Here is a 19,839-nt window from a genome sequence, read left to right as displayed (position 1 = left end):
TTGAGACTTTTATTTTTAATAGTTGTGATATTTTAAATAAAAGCTATTGTAGGCTTTAGAGAAAAAACAAAAACACAAGGCAGAAAGTGGTAGTGGTAGTGGTAGTGGTAAAAACATAAAGCATAAAATGGTGGTATACAATTAACACCTGCGTTTGCAAAGATACAAGTGTGTTTGCAAACGTTCAACTTTTTTTGACCAACAAAGATAATAGTAATACTGCTAGGCATGGGCGTTCGGGTTCAGATTAAGTTTTCGGGTTCACCCTCCATGATCCCATTCTAATATTTTATAAGTATGAGTCGGGTTCGGATAATAAAACTTCAGGTACGGTTCTAATTTTTCATACATCTTAAAATTTATAAAGTAACCATATGCCGTTCGGATTCAAGTTATATCGGTTCGGTTCGGATATATTCAAAGTAAAAGAAAAAACTTAAAGTAGAGCATAAGAGAAAACACTTAAATTGGATAGAAATAATCTAACACACATCAAATTGGTAAAATAACAAGAAAGTGTTAAATCAAGCAAGAAAACAAACAAACATAGTTTGTAAATAATATGCATTACTTTATAGAGTTGACGTTTTTATTTCAAAGAACAAATTATGAAATATTTATTGATAGGTAATTAGATATTGAAAGTATTTATTTAAGTTTTAATACTTATTTTAAAATATCATATAAAAATAAACATTGAATCCATCATATGAAATACATATGTGTGTTTCACATATTTATATTGATTATTAGTTTTAGATTTTTTGGGTTATCTGTTCGAGTTCGGTTAATAACACTTCAGTTTCAGATATGTTTGTATGCCCTACAAGGTCCGTTCGAATATTAAGGTTCAGATTTCTTGGTTCGGGTTTGATTCGGACTTCGGGTTCCGAATTTTATGGCTTGCCGTAAATACTACTGTCTAAAAGGTGGGACGATTCAATTAGTCAAACTGATGGTATACAATTAACATTTAACGTTTAGTTGTACTCGTGCAACCTAGGTCCACCACTAAAGAAGAGACTGAGCATTGTGTTTTCTTTTAGTTGTCATTGTATTTCTATTAGAGGAATATGTTTGATGACAATAATGTTGAAAAACTCTTTGCATCTCGTAATTTTTTAGGTGTGATGAAAAACATGCAAGTGCCACTCTCTATCCAGGAATCCTTCGAAGCACTGTCTGTCATATCTTTCGACATGGACAAGCCAAACGTAAAAGATGGATGGCAAAGTTAAAGAAACCCATAGCTTGGACAGGCGAAGAAACCTCCCTATTGAATTGGCAGTCAATCTCGAGAACGAGATCAGTAGGGATGGAATTCATAATCATTGTATTTTCTGATGGTGATTGATAGACCTCGAAAATGCTACGTGAGGAAGAAGAATAGAGAGGTGACGTGGAGTTGAAGAATAAAAGCTGCTGGAATTTGTTACAGTCAACGGTCAACAACTTTATTAGTATAAATAGAAGATATAATTGTAGAAGGGCTTTTGTGCAATTTGTAAATTGTATCTTGGTCATAGAAGATTGTTTCTTCGGGAATTGGCTCTAGACGTTTTGAGGTTAGAGATTGTAATTCACTTTGATAAAGCAATAAAATAATTCTTTGCTCTTATCAATTGGTGCGGTGAAAACGTACATGTCGAAGAGGATGACGGAGGAGAAGGTGATTCAGATTGGTGAACTCAAATCATCGGTCTACAATATCAACGATCAAATCCACTTCTTATCGGAAGGTCACAAGGTGTTATCGGACGCCGCAATGACGGCATACAAGAAATTGGAGACGGTGGATACGCGATTGGATTCGATGGAGCCAACTCTGCAATCGATGGTGAGATCGATGGATAAACTGACCTCGGCGATTCATTGAAAAGCTCTGATGTATCAGGATCATGCCGGTGCATCACAGAATCCCGATCAGGTAAACTCTTCGAATATGGGAATGAATCTGGAAGATATTGAGCTAGGTTATCGGTCCGTGAGATCTGCGATGAACAATCGCGAAGGATTGTTCAGGAAGGTTGAGATGCCTGTCCTTGATGGTACTCATCCTTACTCTTGGATCGTGCGAGCTGAGAGATTTTTTTGGATCAGTCATATTACGTTGCAAGGAAGACTGGAGATAGTTTCACGGAGTTTGGAGACTGATGCCTTGAGCTGGTTTAACTAGGAAGAAGTACATCGTCCGTTTCTTTATTGGAGAGATTTCAAGAAGGGGATGTTATCAAGGTTTGCAGATTCTTATGATAGCACGCTGGGGAAGAAATTGTTTGGTATTAGACAGATTGGTACCATTGCAGCGTACGTGAGAGAGTTCCAGGAGGTGGCAAGTCAAGTGAAGGTTTCTGAAGAAATTTGGAGGATATTTTCTTTAACGGATTGAAGAAAGAATTTTAGAAGGTTTTTAAGATGAAGGAGCCTGTGGGATTGCCAGATTTCATTGATGCGGTGATCTCTATGGAGGATAGTGATTTTTGCAAGATGATTGCTGGTAAAGCTTTGGAGACTAAAGTGGTGAAACAAGGTCAAGGAGTCACATTCAGGAATGCCTCTGTTAATCAGAACTCTTGGAGAGGAAGAGCTCAAGGTAATGATACATGACAATTGAATGTTCGTGGTGACAAACAGACGGGCCAAAGACAAAATAACACCAACATTATTCCTTACAAGTTGTCTGAAGCAGAGTATGCAGCTAAGAAGCGTAATGGCACTTGTTATACTTACAATGAGAAGTGCTCTAAGGCGTATCTTTGCTGAAACAGAGAACTGCATGTGATGGTGGTGTTAACAGGCAATGTCATGGAACTTGGAGACGACAAATTACATGATACAACTGGCGCTGTGAATGACATTGTGCAGAAGTAATGGGGCTGTCTTTATATTTCTTATTTTTTTGGCAGATCATCACCAAATACGACTAACATGTGGGGTTCAATTGGGAAAACGAAGGTTTTGGTTATGATTGACAGTGGTGCTACGCACAATTTCATATCACCTACAGCTGTAATGCACGCACAGTTGAAGCAAGAAAACAGTTCCATGATGAAGATTAAAGTTGGGACTGGAATCGTGGTAACAGGATCGGGTGTTTGTAAGAAGGTTCCGTTGAGAGTTCAGTCTGTTGATTTGACGAATGACTTTATTGTTCGCGAACCTGGGAGTGTTGACATCATATTGGGGGTTCAATGGCTGCGGACATTGGTAAATGCGAAGTGGACTGGGAATATCAAACACTCTCATAGTGGTCTAAGGGAATGAAGTGTACTTTGCAAGGTGATCAATCTATTGGATGTAAAGAGATAGCTGCTGATATGGTTTCCGTGGTTTTGAGATTATAATCACTACAGAAAATGTGGGTATTAATAGCACTATATTATAGCGTTTATAACAGTTCTGCTATTGTATACAAACACTTTCTTATTTTTTATAGCGTTTGTCAATATAAAACGCTATATTTATTATTGCGGAAAATAAAAAGTTTTAACCACTTTAATTTGCTAAGTGCAAGGGCAACATTTAGAAAAAAAAAGAAATTGCCACCAAAACACTTCTTAGACCATCCGCAATGGTGAGATTCATTGGAGTCCTTAGCACAAGGGCATTTTGGATTAATCTTGGATATTTTAGATTTTTAAAAAAAAAAAAAAAAAGATGACCATTCACGGGCCGCCACGTAGTCAATGGGATCCGTGAACAGTGTAAGGATCAATTCTTATCAAAAGATTTTAATGATTCTTTTTTGCACAAACTCTATAAGAAAGTGGGTTCCACAGCCTCTGATACTCTAATGATTTGCTTAAGAGCTCCCCATCGTGGATGCTCTTAGATTTGCTGAGATGGCTTTGTATTGTTTCTCAAAATCCTAAACCGGAGTCTCTTTCTTTACCTCTCTCTCTCGAACCCATCGTCTCTTCATCTCCATCTCTCCTCCGTGGTGCTTGCCGGTCAGTTTCTCCGTGGCTTTCCGGTCAGTTTCTCTTCTTAATTCTTTCTTAGGGTTTCGATTTGGGGTTACGATTTTGTAATGATTTATGGGTCAGAGGAAGCAGAGCACGACAAAGTTTTGCGGCGAAGTTACCAAAGAGGAATCTGCTGGCTAATGTTCAAAAGGCCTCTACGGTGGCTTAGAATGCTCATCGAAGAGCTTCACTGGAGCTTCTTCTTCGGTGTAATTGTCGTCTACGGCGTTAGCCAAGCTCTCAGTAAAGGTTTTGGTTACAGGAGACGACCCTATTTCATATTCGCTGGTAAGTTCACTGATCAATCCTCAAAAGGTTGTTTATTTGGTTCTTAATAAAACAAAGATGTCATCTTTTTGTCTTTTTCTATTTGATAGCTCTTTGTTTTCTCTCTTCTTGAGTTTATAGGATACTGCATGTTTTCAGTGGCTTTGTTTGTTCATTTAGTTCTAAAGGTTGTAGCTTTAATGGTGTTCGTTGCGTAGGGGAATGATTTTACTCCTTTTGAAGGTTATTTGATGGGAGAGTTGAGGATGCACTTTTGATGTCTCTCATGATGAAGTGCAGTAAGAAGAAAGAGAGGTTTGCTTTACAGGATAAACCACAAGAACTACTTGAAAAACGGCCGTGTAGTTACATCTCCGGCGGTCAACAACACGGAGACCGATTGAATAACTGCAGATGAAGATGTGATTGGATATGATTTTCTAGTGACAGCTACTGGTCACAACGACCTGTTCCCCAAAACCAGACAAGAAAATCTCTCACAGTACCAAACATGTAAATGATCTAAACCCTCGTGCTTGTTGGAAAGTTAGGACTCAAAACTAGTTTTATCTTTACTTTGCTGATCTTGTTTGGTTGCAGAATATGAGAAGATCAGATCTTCTAAATCAGTTCTGATTGTCGGTGGAGGACCTTCTGGTGTGGAACTAGCTGCAGAAATCGCTGTTCAGCTTCAGACGGAAACAAAACATACCGGACTTCAGGAGGAGAGACTATACACGCAGATTGTCATTTCCTCTGTGTTGGGAAATCTCTGTCTTCTCAATGGCTCAGTGGGGCTGTTTTGAAAGATAGCTTGGGTCAGAGATGGTCATTGTTTCTTTAGGAAGAAAAGACTCGTTGGCTCTGTTTCCGTTTGCGACAGTCGTTGGTTGCCTCCCTGGTTTGATCAAGTCGAAGGATCTATTTGTAAGGAAGACGAGGAAGACAGGCTCTGTTTCCGTTTGCGACAGTCGTTGGTTGCCTCCCTGGTTTGATCAAGTCGAAGGATCTATTTGTAAGGAAGACGAGGAAGACAAGAGGGCTAAATCCTAAACTTGTTCAAGATTGAGTCATTTAGTATGTTTCAGAGGTTTCATCTTGTGTGTGCTTTTTTTCTCTTTCGTGCGACCTCTTTGTTTCATTGTGGAGTGAGTGTAGGTTTGCGTATGTTAGTTTGTGTGTTGTATCTTTGATGTACTATTGATATTATTTGAATCAAATAAAAAACCGGAAGAATAGTTAACCAAACGGAAACCATTGGAATCGGCGGTCATACAATATTTATATATATATTCATAAAATTAGGGATAAAAATGATAATTAGAGTTTTGTTATAAAATATATATATAATATTTTAGGGGTTATATATTTAGTAAGATACTAGTATATGGAGTTTGGTGTACTTCAGACCCTAAACCCCAAATCCTTACATCATACTTCAAACCCTAAACCCCATAACTTAACCCTAAACTATAGACATATATATATATATATATACCCCAAATTGATCATATACCCTAAACTATTAACTAGAAATCTTAAAACTCTAAATGTATACCATAAATCATATACCCTAAATCATATCTATATCATATACTCTAAACTCACACTTTTAACCTATAATTTTTAAATACAAAAATAAATATAATCAATAATTAGTAAAATAAAACCTTATATAAATCTAACTACTATATAATACTTAAAAATATTATTTAAAAAAAATTAAAATCTTAACCTCATACTTTATATATCTAAACTCTAAACCCACAAATTTCAAACCATATATCATAAAAAACATAACTTTTAAACTAAAATTTTTAATAATCCAATTCATATTTAAAATAAATTAAAACTGTGATATATAAATGTTATATTGTCTAACATATAAATTAATAAAACAATAAATTAAATTTCTATATATATTTACCAAATATAAACTATCAAATCATTTATATACTAAAGCACAAGTCACATGACTTATCAGATTTTGACATATGGCTTATACTTCAAATTAATTTTAAAAACAATATTAAAATGTATTATTGATACAATTATGCTTTGCTCAGATGAAAAATAAAACCGCATGTGTCGAGTAAAGGAAGAAAAAAAATAAAGTTTCATATATCTAAATCATATTTCTCAATTATAGCCACGATCCCCATTTTTCAAGTAAACTGATTAGGTTAATATGAATAAACTGTAAAATCATCTCTTTTTGTGCACCGAACTATAAAATCATTTCAACAAATAAGTTTTTCTACAAACAGGTCTTAGTTCTAACGGGTAAAACTTTGTATTGTTGAAGAAGAAGAGATATGTTTTGAGTTGGCGAAGGTTGAAGACGAATGGAATAATACATATAGTTGCAGAACGCTTGACCATTCAGAATTTGGGTAAACAATAATCTTCTTTACTTTTTTAGTCTTAGCAATTTTTAAGTTAAATTGCTAATCATTTATGTAATTAATTTTGAAAATTTATAGTATGTTTACTGAACTTATTGAAGATTATAACATGTTAAAAAAAATTAAAGTCAGTAACATGTTCAAAAAAAATTAAAGTCAGTAAAATTGATTTGTGGCGGGTGATACTAGTAACATAAATAAAAGAGAGAAAAAAGAAACATTGTCATTGTCCAATAATATAACACTACACGGATCACAATCCTTTACCATTGGATTTAATCCAACGGACCAAATCTAACAATACTCATCTCTCTCTCTTTTTTTCTTTGCGTCGATAGATTCTTTGTCTATCTCTTTGCATTTAATTTTTTTCTTCTGAAAACTCATCTCTCCATAGATTCTCTCTCAATCTCTTAATCTCTATTAACAAATCAAAACTTGTTTTCCTCTTCCTCGTTCATCTCCTTCATCTTTGTCTCAGTCAAAACAGATTCTTCAAGCCATGGCTGGAGGAAGACATGACAACGACGCTCGATCTGTCTCTATGTCTCTCTCTATTAGTTTGAATATGATTTTATTTGTTTTGTTTGTAGGGTCGATTCAACACATGAGAGGCTGAAGAAGACGATGGTACATCCGCGCGTTACCACCACCATCGCTTCTCAGATCCATCCGTCTTCACCAGTCATGTTCTCAATGAAAGTCCTTGTCTTTGGCTGGATGCCATTTAAAGGAGATATCTTGCCGGAGTCGAAGAGGGAGTGGAGTCGGAGCTGTGTCGGATTCTGTAGGCGGAGGAAGACGGTGGATGATGGAAGAAGAGAGCAGATGGCATAGCTGACAGAGTGTTTGAAGCGTCGATGGTGGAGAATCCGGTAAAGGTGGAGGCAGAGGCGGAGTTAGAGATTTTTTTAGGTTTTTTTTTTGTTACAATTAAACCAAACTTGGTTTAATTTTTTTTTTTGGTTTAATGTGTAAACTGATTATAACTAATAAATAAAATTTAAATATTTATCTCTAAACTAATTTTTGATTTAATTTAATCAATCATTTTTAATTAATTAGTTTTAATCAATTATTTTAATTAATTTTTAATCAATTAATTTATTTCATTTTAACAATTGCATAGAAACTATCGCTATCAATGTTTATTTAACTATAGCATCTGAAAGATCCGCTATCAAAAGGATCGGACCTACGATAACGGACGCTGTTAGAGCGTTTTAGGGAATGCTATTAAAACGAACTAATAGCGTTTAACGACCGCTATTAATACTCACATTTCCTGTAGTGAATCAGTCGAGTCGGGTGATGCGATAGCTGAGATCATTTCGAGAAACATTCATCTTATGTTGGATCAATTTCATGAGGTGTTAGCTGAGCCAACACAACTACCTCCGAAATGTGGATTTAAGCATTCCATTCAACTCTTTCCTTGTACCAAACTTATCTGTATGAGGCCTTATAGATATCCTCATTTTCACATGGAAGCTATGGAGAAATTGGTGGAGCAGATGCTGCAGACTGGAGTAATACGTCATAGCAGAAGTCCTTACGCTAGTCATGTCTTATTGGTGAAGAAGAAGGGCAATACATGGCATTTCTGTGTCGACTATAGAAGAGTTAATAAAGCTACTATACCGGACAAGTTTCCCTTTCCAGTCATAGACCAGCTTTTGGATGAGTTGCAGGGTGCACATGTCTTTTCTAAACTGGACATGCGATCTAGTTATCATAAGATATGGATGAAAGAAGCTGATATAGAGAAGACTGCGATTAGGACTCATGCATGGCACTATGAGTTCTTGGTAATGCCCTTCGGCTTATCGAATGCCCCAACAACATTTCAGCCATGAATGAAGTTTTCAGGCCATTGTTGAAGAAATTTGTGCTTGTATTCTTCGATGATATCTTAGTCTACAGCAGAAGTTTGGAAGAGCACGCTTTGCATTTTCAGACTGTCTTGGAAGTCTCGGTTCAACATCAACTATTTGCCAATATGAACAAGTGCTCTTTTGGCCAAAGCAGTGTGGAATATATGGGCCATTTTATATCGGTAGAAGGGGTAGCAACTGATCCAGCCAATACATCTGCGATCACAAAATGGTCTGCTCTGAAGTCGGTGAAGGAGTTGCGAAGTTTCTTAGGCCTTACGGGCTATTATAGGAGGTTTGTGAAGGCTTACGGTATTGTTGCACAACCATTAACGGATTTGTTGAAGAAGGATGCTTTTGATTGGGGTAACAAAGAAGGCGTTAGAAGACTTGAAGCTAAGAATGATTAGTTCCCCTGTTCTTGCAATACCAAATTTTCAAGAAAAGTTCATAGTGGAGTCGGAGGCGTCAGGCCATGGTCTGGGGGCAGTGTTAATGCAGAGCCAAAGGCCAATTGCTTACATTAGCAAGGGCTTAACTGATCGTGAGCAGTTAAAACCTGTTTATGAGAGAGAATTGATGGAAATTGTGATGGCTATGCAAAAGTGGAAAGACTATTTGATGGGGAGGAAGTTTACTAATTTCACAGATAAAAAAATCTTGAAATTTCGGTTGGACTAGAGGGATGTGTCTATGGATTATCAGAAGTGGCTCACTAAGCTCTTGGGATATGACTTTGAGATAATATACAAGGCGAGGGTTGATAATAAGGTCGCTGATGGTTTATCTCTACTGGTCTTCGATCAATCTTTTTCAGTAATGGAGTTGTTCACAGCTATTACTCAAGTATCTAATCTACAGATGCAAGACATATTTGAAGAGATTGATGCGGATGCTCACATACAACAGACTTTACACAATCTGCTGGTTGGTTCTTGTGAAAAACCAGGATTCATTGTGAAGAAAGTTGTTCTATAAAGATAGATTGGTATTGCCAAAGTCTTCAAAGTTTATTGAGGTGATATTAAATGAGTATCACAGTAGTGTGTTGGGCGGTCATTCGGGTGTTCTGAAGATGACTAAGTGAATTCAGCGTCTCTTTCATTGGCCGAATCTCAAGAAGGATGTGCAGAAGTTCGAGTCTGAGTGTTAGGTTTGTCAGACTCATAAGTCTTCAACTCTGTCTCCTAGTGGCCTTCTACAACCAATTTTGTTGCCTTCGCAAATTTGGGAAGAGCTATCTATGGACTTCATCGGGGCTTACCAAAATCAAATGACACGGATGTGATTTGTGTTGTTGTGGATCGGTGGCTGGGAATTTTGTGAAGGAGATCGTCAGATTGCATGGGATTCGGTTGTCCATAATTTCTAATCGAGAGAATTTTCTTGAGCAGTTTTTGGAGAGTGTTTCAAACTAGCGGGAACAGAGCTTAAGTTCTCCACAGCCTATCATCCTCAAACAAATGGGCAAACGGAAGTCATTAACCGCTATTTGAAATCATATTTGAGATGTTTTACATCTTCTTATCTGAAGCAATGGGGTTAGTATTTATCTTGGACTGAGTTTTGGTACAACTCTTCTTTTCACACGTCGTTGAAGGCCACACCATTTGAATTGGTTTATGGTTGCAAACCACCGTCTTTGTTGAAGTTTGAGGATGGATCTACAAAGAATTTTGAGTTAGAATCAATGTTGCGTGAACGTGATGCGATGCTTGATGATATGAAGATGCATCTGCTGAGAGCTCAAGATACTATGAAGAATAACACTGACAAGAGTAGGAGAGACTTGAGTTTGAGGTTGGAGCTTTGGTGTTTTTGAAGCTAAGGCTATATAGACAGATGATTGTCTCAAAGCGTTTTTGTCAAAAGTTGGCTGCTAAGTTCTATGTTCCTTTTAAAGTGTTGGAGAGGGGTTAGTGAGGTTGCTTATTGGTTGGAGTTACCATCTACTTGTCAAATTCACCCGGTCGTTCATATCTCACAGCTTAAATCGGTGTTGGGGTCTGATCACACGTTTATGCCATTACCTGAAACATTGGTGTTGAGTCCTGAAGATTTATTGGATTATCGCTATGATGAGACAGGAACATTGGATGTGCTGGTGAAGTGACAGAGTTGTCCAGAATAAGAGCATACTTGGATGAAGATATCAGAATTGGAACAGAGTTTTCCATCCTTTGAGCTTGAGGGCAAGCTCAGTTTCGGGGAGGGGGATATTGATAGATCTCGAAGATGTTATATGAAAAAAAATAGTAGAAATGGAGAAGTGTTGCGTGAAGAAGAGAAATAGAGAGGCGACGTGGAATTGAAGAATAAAAGCTGTTGGAATTTGTTACAGTCAACAATCAACAAGAGTATAAATAGAAGATATTATTGTAGAAAAACTTTTGTGCAATTTGTAAATTGTATCCTGGTTCTGGAAAATTGTTTCTTCAGGAATTAGCTCTAAACTTTTTGAAGATAGAGATTGTAATTCACTTTAATAAAGCAATAAAATACTTCTTTTCTCTTATAAGCGATGAAGAGAAAGGTGGTAACACCAACATGTATTATATGATTAGCTAGAGTATAAATACCTCATTTACCTATACGAAGAACTAGCTATGTATTGTTTAAAAAGCAAAAGTTACCTTGAGAAACAAATATCAATAGTAGGTTTGGATTCACAACATGTTTTCTTTTTCGTTACGGTTCATCTTCTTCTACCAAAGCTTCACTAGTCTTGAATCTGTGAATCTTTTTTTTTTCTCCCAAGAATCTCTGGACGCAAGATAAATAATGATATATGCATTAATATTCCAAATGATATATGCATCTCCAAGTCGCATATACTGTATTAGTCACTCATACAAATGTTTGTCAATCCTTTGCGAACATCTTTGTTGACAAGAAAGCCAAAGATGGTGGACATAACGATTAAAAGGAAAACTCAGATGCCTTGTCCGTCGTATGACTTCCATCTTTCTATCACTAATTTAAACTCCTCATCTCTTTTCCTAACCTGCAAATGGAAAAACCACAAGTTGTAAATTAGCCTATACAAGTCATATTAGTACCTTTAGAACATCTTTATGTACCTCAACCATGGGGTTCCTTCCTCGAAGCAACATATCAACACTCTTTTCAGTCTGCACAAGAGTAAGCGAAATAAGGTACTGAACGTCCACAAGAATAGTGACTGCAGATGCAAGAACGGAGATTTATGAGAAAAAAAGATCAAGTAGGAACTATACTTGATGTGCAATCCAATAATCTCTTTCTCTTATCTCGATCAAGAAATAAAAAGTTGGGGGAGCTTTTCTCTCGAGAATGCTCTTCCGGCTCCTTCTCGCCCGCGCTTCTTCATCTCCAAGAGTGACAGTCTCAATACCACCAATCTACAAACCAACAATGAAAAAAGATTTGTGAAAACCAGAAAGAAAAAGGACAATACAACATTCCAGACAGTTTATTGTTTTACCAAGTCTGAAAGAGTAGGGTTCTTAATGATGTTCTGGAGCTGCTCTCCATGAGCAGTGCCAATCAACATAACTCCCCTTTCAGCAATGGAACGACAGGCAAGCGCTTCAGCTTCTGTGCCGATCTCATCAACGATGATCACCTGAGGCATATGGTTCTCTACTGCCTCAATCATCACTTTATGCTGCAAAGATGGCTTAGGTACTTGCATTCTACGCGCACCTCCAATAGCTGAGTGCGGAATATCTCCATCTCCTCCAATTTCATTGCTCGTATCAATTATCACCTAAACACACATTTCACAATAACCAAATCACTATTAAAGGCAGAACCTTTCATGGCTAAGAAGCAAAATTACGTAAGGGAAAGGCAACAAAACCCACCACTCTTTTCTGGAATTCATCAGACAAGACACGAGCCATCTCTCGCAAAACAGTGGTCTTTCCAACACCAGGCCTATGGATTTAACTCGATCAAAGAGTGAGAAATAAAGCAAGTGCGGTAAGAGAAGCGAAAAGTACCGTCCAACGAACAAGATGCTTTTGCCGTAGTGAAGAAGATCATAGAGCATGTCAATGTGACCACTCACAGCCCTCCCAACCCGACAAGTAAGACCAACAATGAAGCCTTTCCTATTGCGAATGGCTGAAATCCTATGCAATGTACCTTCAATTCCAGCTCTGTTATCAGCCCCAAACTCACCTACCAGCTCTTGAGCATCCTCTAGCTCTTCAATGGATACCTAAGCTAGTGTTTTCATGAACACAAGAATCAAACACACACACAATAACACATGAAAAGATTGGTTTACCTCGATGTTCCTAAGATACTGGCCTCCTCGTTCTCCGAGATAACGTGCTTCAGGTGGTCTCCCCAAGTCCATTATCACCTAACCCATACACAAAATCATCATTGTGTGATTGAGAAGAACAAGTGAAGAGTTAACAACCTCTACGAGCTGGTTTCTGCGGGGATCGTTCAGAAGACGGTGACGCAGATCTCTCGGGAGAATCTACCGAGACGAAAGCGTTTAGGCAAAATAATATCAGATTCAAGTGTACATGAGAGGTGATTTTAGACCTCAAGTAATGCGCTGAGATTGTCGTTGACGATCATGGATGAGGACTTCGGAAGAGCGAACGAAACCGGAAGTTCACGGCGGATTGGGAAAAGAAGGCGGCAAGCTTCGGCGCCCCATGGGAAGCACACTCCGGCCATCTTTAACTGCAACCACCGAGTGGATAAGGAAGATTCCAGTGAGCAAAGAATCCCCCCCCCCCCCCCAAAAAAGAAACATTATTAAATTATGGGCCTTTGGGCTATCGAAAACTCTTACGAAATTGGGCTTTTCTTCATATAAAACCCATTTATTTTTTATATAAAAAAACCAGTTATGACCTACAAAATTTGGTACGGTACTGGATATGATTTATTAGATACAATTAGTACATAGATCAATCATTGACCAAGCCATGCCAAGAGAACCATATCACGAGAAACGTAAACTATAATAAAGAAAAAGACCTCGAAGCTACATAACCAAAAAGCAAAGAGCGAGGAAGATCTAAGAAGAGAAATAAGACTCAAACCCTGATGTAGCCAGACAGCACCACCACACCTCTTCAACATCTAGATTTGGCACTCAAACTTCACAGACCTCTTCAACATCGCAAAGATCAGGAAATTTTCACACCATCACTTCATCACCGAGATAAAACCTCCTCTCAATCCAAAAAATGAACGCTTCCAAAGCTGCATGCAACTTGGACAACACGATATATAGGGGAAAACTAACAAAAGTTTAGCACGATAGGTATCCACCGGAGCTGATTTACGTTAATATGAGTTTTGCTTTGATGGGAGAAGCTGGAGATCAGTTAGGAGATATACCATCACGGATTTATCTTGTTAAAACATTTTCATTTGGAGATTATGACAAGAATATCCCATTATATAAATAGTGAATATAGTGTAAGAAGAAGAAAGTGTGAAATGAAGTTCTCAAATGATAACTTCCGATAAATTCATAAGAATCCCAAAACACACATGTTCCTCCATATGTTTTTTCAATTAAAAGTCACTTATTTAATTAAATTACATTTAAACACAATGTTGTTTTTGTTTGAGATACTTTTGCAGTATGTAAGAGATAGACATGCTCTTATGGTTTTTAATATTTACTAGTGTAGTAGAAGAGAAGAAAATATAATGTATTTGATGTGGAGAATGTCCTGATCATCTCAGGTATAAAATGCATCTAAAAAGAATACATATCGATCCAAAGGCCTTTACTAAGATAGTAGACTCCGGTTCATACTATACCAATTTAGAATGTTGGTTAGGTGAATGTACATCGGTTAAGCTCACTAACACTCTAGTGTTACTTGTAACATAATGTAACTGAATTGTGATGAATAACATAATATTTTGATCATTTTCTTCTCTCGTTTACACTCTAATTGTTATTATTTTGATAATATGGCGAGCTGGATCATCTCCGTCCCGCTCCTTGATAGACCATGGATTTGACCCACTTTTACCCATGGTTTATAAGTGTTTTAACTACTATTTATTATATTCTAGAGTCTATTTAGTATATTTATAGGATCAGGAGTGATTTAGAAGAAAGTGATGATTTTGGAGCATTTTGGAGATATTTGGAGATATTTGGAGAAAGCATCCGAGCTGACCATCGAGCGACCATCGGTCGATATTGAAGAGGAATAATCGATCGATGTTCACATCGTGACATCGATCGACAGCGAAGCGCGCAGAAAACCCGTTTGGTCCCAGCCGACTTAGAGCCCAAGTCTTCACAAATTTACAAAATTACTCCCGATGAGTTTTAACCTAATTATATAAGCTTTGCAAACATGTTAGAGGCAAAAAGGGGTGCTTTCTTGTTTTACTATTTTCACAGCAAAATGTTTTGTAGGATTTTTAGTAGATTGGAGAGAAGATCCAAAGAGATTTGTGATTGGAACTCCGTTGATATCTATCTATATATATATATGTAGTTTTTATACCTAATTGATGTTATGAATTGCTTAGCCATGTCTGAGCAGTTCTCTTGTTAGGTTTAGGGTTTAAATAGGTTATGAGGGATTAGCCCCAACTATAGATTGCTAAGTTGTAATATTCATCATTAGAATTGTCATTAATGCCTGTTTCTAGATTAGCGACCTAGAACTTGCCATAGGAGTTGTAGAAACAAGCGATAGCTTGCATCTCACCCTGAATCCATTCTAACTGAGCTAAGATTGCTAGAGTAAGGCGAGAGCTGATCTAGGAAGCTTAGTGAGCACATTCAACCCGCGCGTTAAAGCTTGACGAAACGCGTTGATCGATATTCCAATCGAATAATCGGTCGACGGTTTAACATGTGTATCGATCGATATTCCTATAGAATCATCGATCGACACTGGTCAATAGACAAACCTAGAAAGCGAGATCCTATGGGTTTGTTTATAAGTGTTGAGCTCTATAATATCATGCATACAACTTGTTAGGCATTTGCAGGATTATAATCCTGATTACCTGAATAAAAACCCAAAGTCTAGCTATTTTATCTAAGTACCAAAACCCCAGTCAAATCAATCGAACAACTGCCTTGCTCACAAACCTGCTTTTACATTTAATCATAATCAAACCTAGCTTAATCCATCTGATTAGATTTATTAGGTTCCCTAGCTCTTTGTGAATTCAATCCTTATGTACTAAAACAGAACCAGTGGCTTAAGAATAGTTAATATAGGTTAACCAGTGGCCTAAGAATAGTTAATATAGGTTAAAACACGTATGAGACTTTCTTACAAATATTGAAGACTTTTGGCCAAAATGCAATTTTTTTAAACTTGATAAAAATGCAGGGTTTGCTTGGTCTTGATGGGTGTCCAGCGACACTCGTCTTGGTATCGATCAACACCAGATTGAAAGTACTCCGACTTTCTTTCTTAAGCTGCAACTCACTATATGCTCTAAAGTGCTCTCTAATCTACAAATTAGGCCAAATCGTACTACAATATGCAAAAATTCTAAAAATAACTCGAAACATATAATGAAGACTCTAAAATGGGATTTATGTAATGGTTAAACCCTAAAAAAACCATGATATATATCAACTGCCCCGTACTACTTAGCCTCTGCTTGCCCTCAAGCAAAACAGAGAACTAACCATGTGAAAGAGGTTTGAAAACACAAGAACTCACATATCCTTCAGAATGATTCACTTTCACAACTATATGTGACAAGCCACATCAATTTGTATCATCCTTAGAAGGTAAATCAATGAACTAGCCCACTACTCATAAGAGAAATCCAAAATCACCGCCAATTATCTCATTTAAGAGCTTAAGGTGCAGTCTCATCGATGGGGTATAGACCTCAGAACACCTGAACTCTTAACCGTTCAAGTTTCTTATCAAAGTTGAAAGCTTGAGATTTTTTTTCCGCATTTAAACAGGTATATAAAGGTGTTCAAAATCCTTCTTGAATAATAATATATTTTCTAAAAAATTGTCATTTCAGGATTTCAAAATAAAACCATCATTTTGCGAGTTTAGACATAAAACTTTAATGAAATACTATGGAATCATTTAAAATACAACTATAATAATTATAACTGATATATGTTATATTGTTATAAGAAAAAAAACTGGATAGATAACTAACATAAGATAGTACATATAAGTTTCACATAACTTATTTGGTTTTTATACGTTAAAATAGAGAAAAAACAAAAATAAAACGAACTGTTAAAAATAGTCATCATTAACTTTCTATATAAATTACCAAGAGTAACAGAGTATCACCAAAAAATCATCAATTCATGATCAAAATCAGACTAAACTATATTAGAATTTCATATTTTTTCTAATAATATACATTATGACGACTCAAACTTATAAAAAATCATGCATTATTTTCATGATTGTAGCTTTATGTACAGTGATGTTTTCGGCACAAAATTGTCTTTCAACCAATGTTGAAAAATGTGTCAAACACTGCATCCCGAATCAGTGCATGAAAGAAGCCAAAAAAGCAGATATATCTATTTGTGAAGAAGCTTGCAAAAAGTTTTGCAACAAACATGTAACAAGTCATGAAGAATATGCTGTTCCTACAACCGATGGTGGTTTCATGTGCACCCATATCTGGAATTGTGTTTCGTAACAACATTCAAATTTAAATGTTACCATTCCATTCTTTCTTTTAACATGTTACTAGATCCTGACCCGCGCGCCAGCGCGGGTATGAATTTTCAGTTTTTAATTATTTATTTTATTAAATGATGTATTTGTAAAATTCATTCATATTATATTCATTAAGTAAATATTTTTTTTTTTGCATCTTAAACTATCTATTTTTTTACTAATGTGTGATATCATATAAAAAAATATAAAAAAATGAGTATACATAGTTAATTAGATAATTGTAAAAACATAAATTTTTCTTTCGTTTGCGATATCATATAAATAATGATCCGCCCAGTTAACAAAAATCATGATTTTTTTTATGTGTAATTTTTTTTGACCATTTCCTTAAAACTATATTAAATTTTACATATTTTAATTAGAATATTTTTAATATCTTTACCTTTTTATTTGAAATGCAACTCAATATTTTTTTAAAAATTATAACAAAATATTTAAAAAATATTTTTAGAATTTTTTTGAAAAATATGAAAATTACATTTTAAATTAAAATTATCCTAAAATATGATAAGTTTTGATGTAAACGAAAACTCAAATTATGTCAAAAATAATTATATTCAATGATAATAACAATTTAAATTGATTATTTTTTAAAAAATACATTTACAAAAATATTGTTTGAAAGAAAATTCATTTCTCTTTCAAATATAAAATGAAAATATTATAATTATATAATAAAAATATAAATAAAAACTATAAATTTAGCAAATGACAAATGAGTTATATTATGCTAAAACTTTATTTCTAACAATTTAGCAAATGACAAATGAGTTATGAGCAAATAATACCATATAATTTTTAAAAACATAGTCATTCTTAAATATTTTTTGAATAAATAAATATTTTTTTAATTTAATCAACTGAAAATAATATCCGTACAATTGTGTGAGTCAAATTCTAGTTTTATTGATGCATGTTATATATTAGTGCTGTATGTTTTATGTAACATTTTAATGATGCACATTTTTTAAAATCTCCATTATTAAAATTATGCACGTAAAGATAACTCATGAGTTTTTTTGTTGATTAAATGACATTGTGTCCAAATTTATTTAAGGATATTTCATTAATGTAACTGAAAAAGACAAACGATAAAATATGAAGTTTAAATTCATTTAAGCATATTTCATTAATGTAACTGAAAAGACAAGTAATAAATTAGGCAGTTTTATTCGTTTTAGGATATTTCATAAATGCAACTGAAAAAGACAATAAAAAAAATAGGAAGTTTAATTAATGAAGTAAGAACATTTTCAAATGGGTACTTCTCTTTTAATAATATAGATATAGATATATATATATATATATATATATATATATATAATTGAAATTTGTGTTTGTTTGATCCGTAGCATATTATATATATACTTTTACTGTGCAACAAATTTCTATCGGTGTTAATAAACATTTAATATTTAAAATTACTGTATTTCAAAAAAATATATCACAACAATTCCAATAAACAATGCAATATTAACCTAGTAAATTTTCATTTTAATCAACATCAACGCTGATTAGAAATATGCTAGCGATAAATGGTGATTGCATTGTAAATTTTACATAATTTAGTTATATAAAAATTAAGAATCAATCCACACAAATAAAAAGGAGTACAATCAAATTCTATGCAGGCAAAAAGTTAACAGCCAGTGAAAATAAAGTTTAGTGCACTTAAGATAAAAGTTAAAAAAAAAAGTTAAACACAGAACAAAAATATAGACTGATCACATTAACTCATACATTAGTTTAATGTAGGAACTCCAACAATCAAACCTTCTAAGTTTTCACCTTCCGTATTTTTGGCTTCCCTTGCTTTCATCAATACCTTATTGAATCTCTTACATTTGTTCTCTCTAACAATCTCATGTTTCATCTCACCTTCACGATTTTATTTCTCACAATGACTTTATATCACATCTCTCTCTTCCTCCTCTAACAAAATCTTCCAATTTTATACTTTTCTTAACCTCTTTTTAATCAGATTCGTGAATATTTTGTGAATGTACATAAATTTTTGCTTCTTCTTTAGTCGAGGTTTGTCTTCGTACAACTTCTTCTCCTTTTTACTTTCTGTGATTAAATTTCTTAGCTTTCTTTGTTATTATAGATATTCTTCTCGGCTGCTTGTTCCTGAGGCGAACTTGCTCTCAGTCTCTTCCTTCTCTTTCTAGAATTGGGGAAATAAACAAGTAATATGAACAGATGCTAAGTTTTTATGAAGAGCAGCTTTAGAACACAAATCGCACCAATTGACTTTCAGTTCATAGACAATATTTGCCAACAATTTCAAGTCTCTTTGAGAATCAATCAGTTCAGACAAGCATTAAGATCAAGTTTGATAAGTTCACTAAATCCATAAAGCAAATCTGTTTGAAAATAGGTATTTAGCTCAACTAAGACTTATTCATGCAACTTATAACACACGCATGTCTACCAATTATCCTGAAATTTAGATTTCAGGTTGTCAATCCAAATCTAGCATGAAGAATTATATAGACTACACTAGCAGTTATATCTTTTTAGAAATTCATCTTTAACCCTAGATCTAATATGTGATTTACTCTTACATGATCAATGACACACAAAGCATTATCTGCTTCATAACAGATTCAAGAGTTCAAAATCTTCTCTCAGATGAGTTTTGGCTTGTCAC

The 19,839-nt window shown here is 35.1% G+C and overlaps 1 protein-coding gene and 1 long non-coding RNA gene across 4 annotated transcripts; one reads left to right on the top strand and one right to left on the bottom strand.

The window, feature by feature from the left end:
- The first annotated feature begins 3,813 nt into the window (after window positions 1-3,813).
- On the top strand, window positions 3,814-5,486 carry LOC106412210. 2 transcript variants are annotated; one of them, XR_001282514.3, is made up of 4 exons: window positions 3,814-3,973; window positions 4,056-4,253; window positions 4,451-4,745; window positions 4,833-5,486. It is a non-coding gene; the product is annotated as an uncharacterized LOC106412210 (long non-coding RNA). The 2 variants fall into 2 exon arrangements; XR_001282512.3 differs by having other exon boundaries at window positions 3,816-3,973; window positions 4,047-4,253.
- A 5,800-nt stretch (window positions 5,487-11,286) lies between these two features.
- Window positions 11,287-13,243, bottom strand: LOC106413189 (uncharacterized protein ycf45). 2 transcript variants are annotated; one of them, XM_013854010.3, is made up of 9 exons: window positions 13,054-13,243; window positions 12,923-12,985; window positions 12,785-12,862; window positions 12,495-12,715; window positions 12,357-12,429; window positions 11,975-12,259; window positions 11,748-11,891; window positions 11,592-11,642; window positions 11,287-11,515 (listed from the first exon to the last, which is right to left on the bottom strand). In XM_013854010.3, the coding sequence occupies exons 1-9, from the start codon at window positions 13,189-13,191 to the stop codon at window positions 11,444-11,446; spliced, it is 1,125 nt and encodes a 374-aa protein (XP_013709464.2). In that variant the 5' UTR covers window positions 13,192-13,243; the 3' UTR covers window positions 11,287-11,443. The 2 variants fall into 2 exon arrangements, with proteins under 2 accessions (XP_013709464.2, XP_048617687.1); XM_048761730.1 differs by lacking the exon at window positions 12,923-12,985.
- Between the last annotated feature and the right edge of the window lie 6,596 nt (window positions 13,244-19,839).

Source organism: Brassica napus, chromosome C6 (genome assembly GCF_020379485.1).
Source record: "Brassica napus cultivar Da-Ae chromosome C6, Da-Ae, whole genome shotgun sequence".
In the NCBI taxonomy this organism is placed as follows: domain Eukaryota; kingdom Viridiplantae; phylum Streptophyta; class Magnoliopsida; order Brassicales; family Brassicaceae; genus Brassica; species Brassica napus.
Note: the sequence above shows the minus strand (reverse complement) of the source record. Positions and strands in the feature narration are given on the sequence as shown.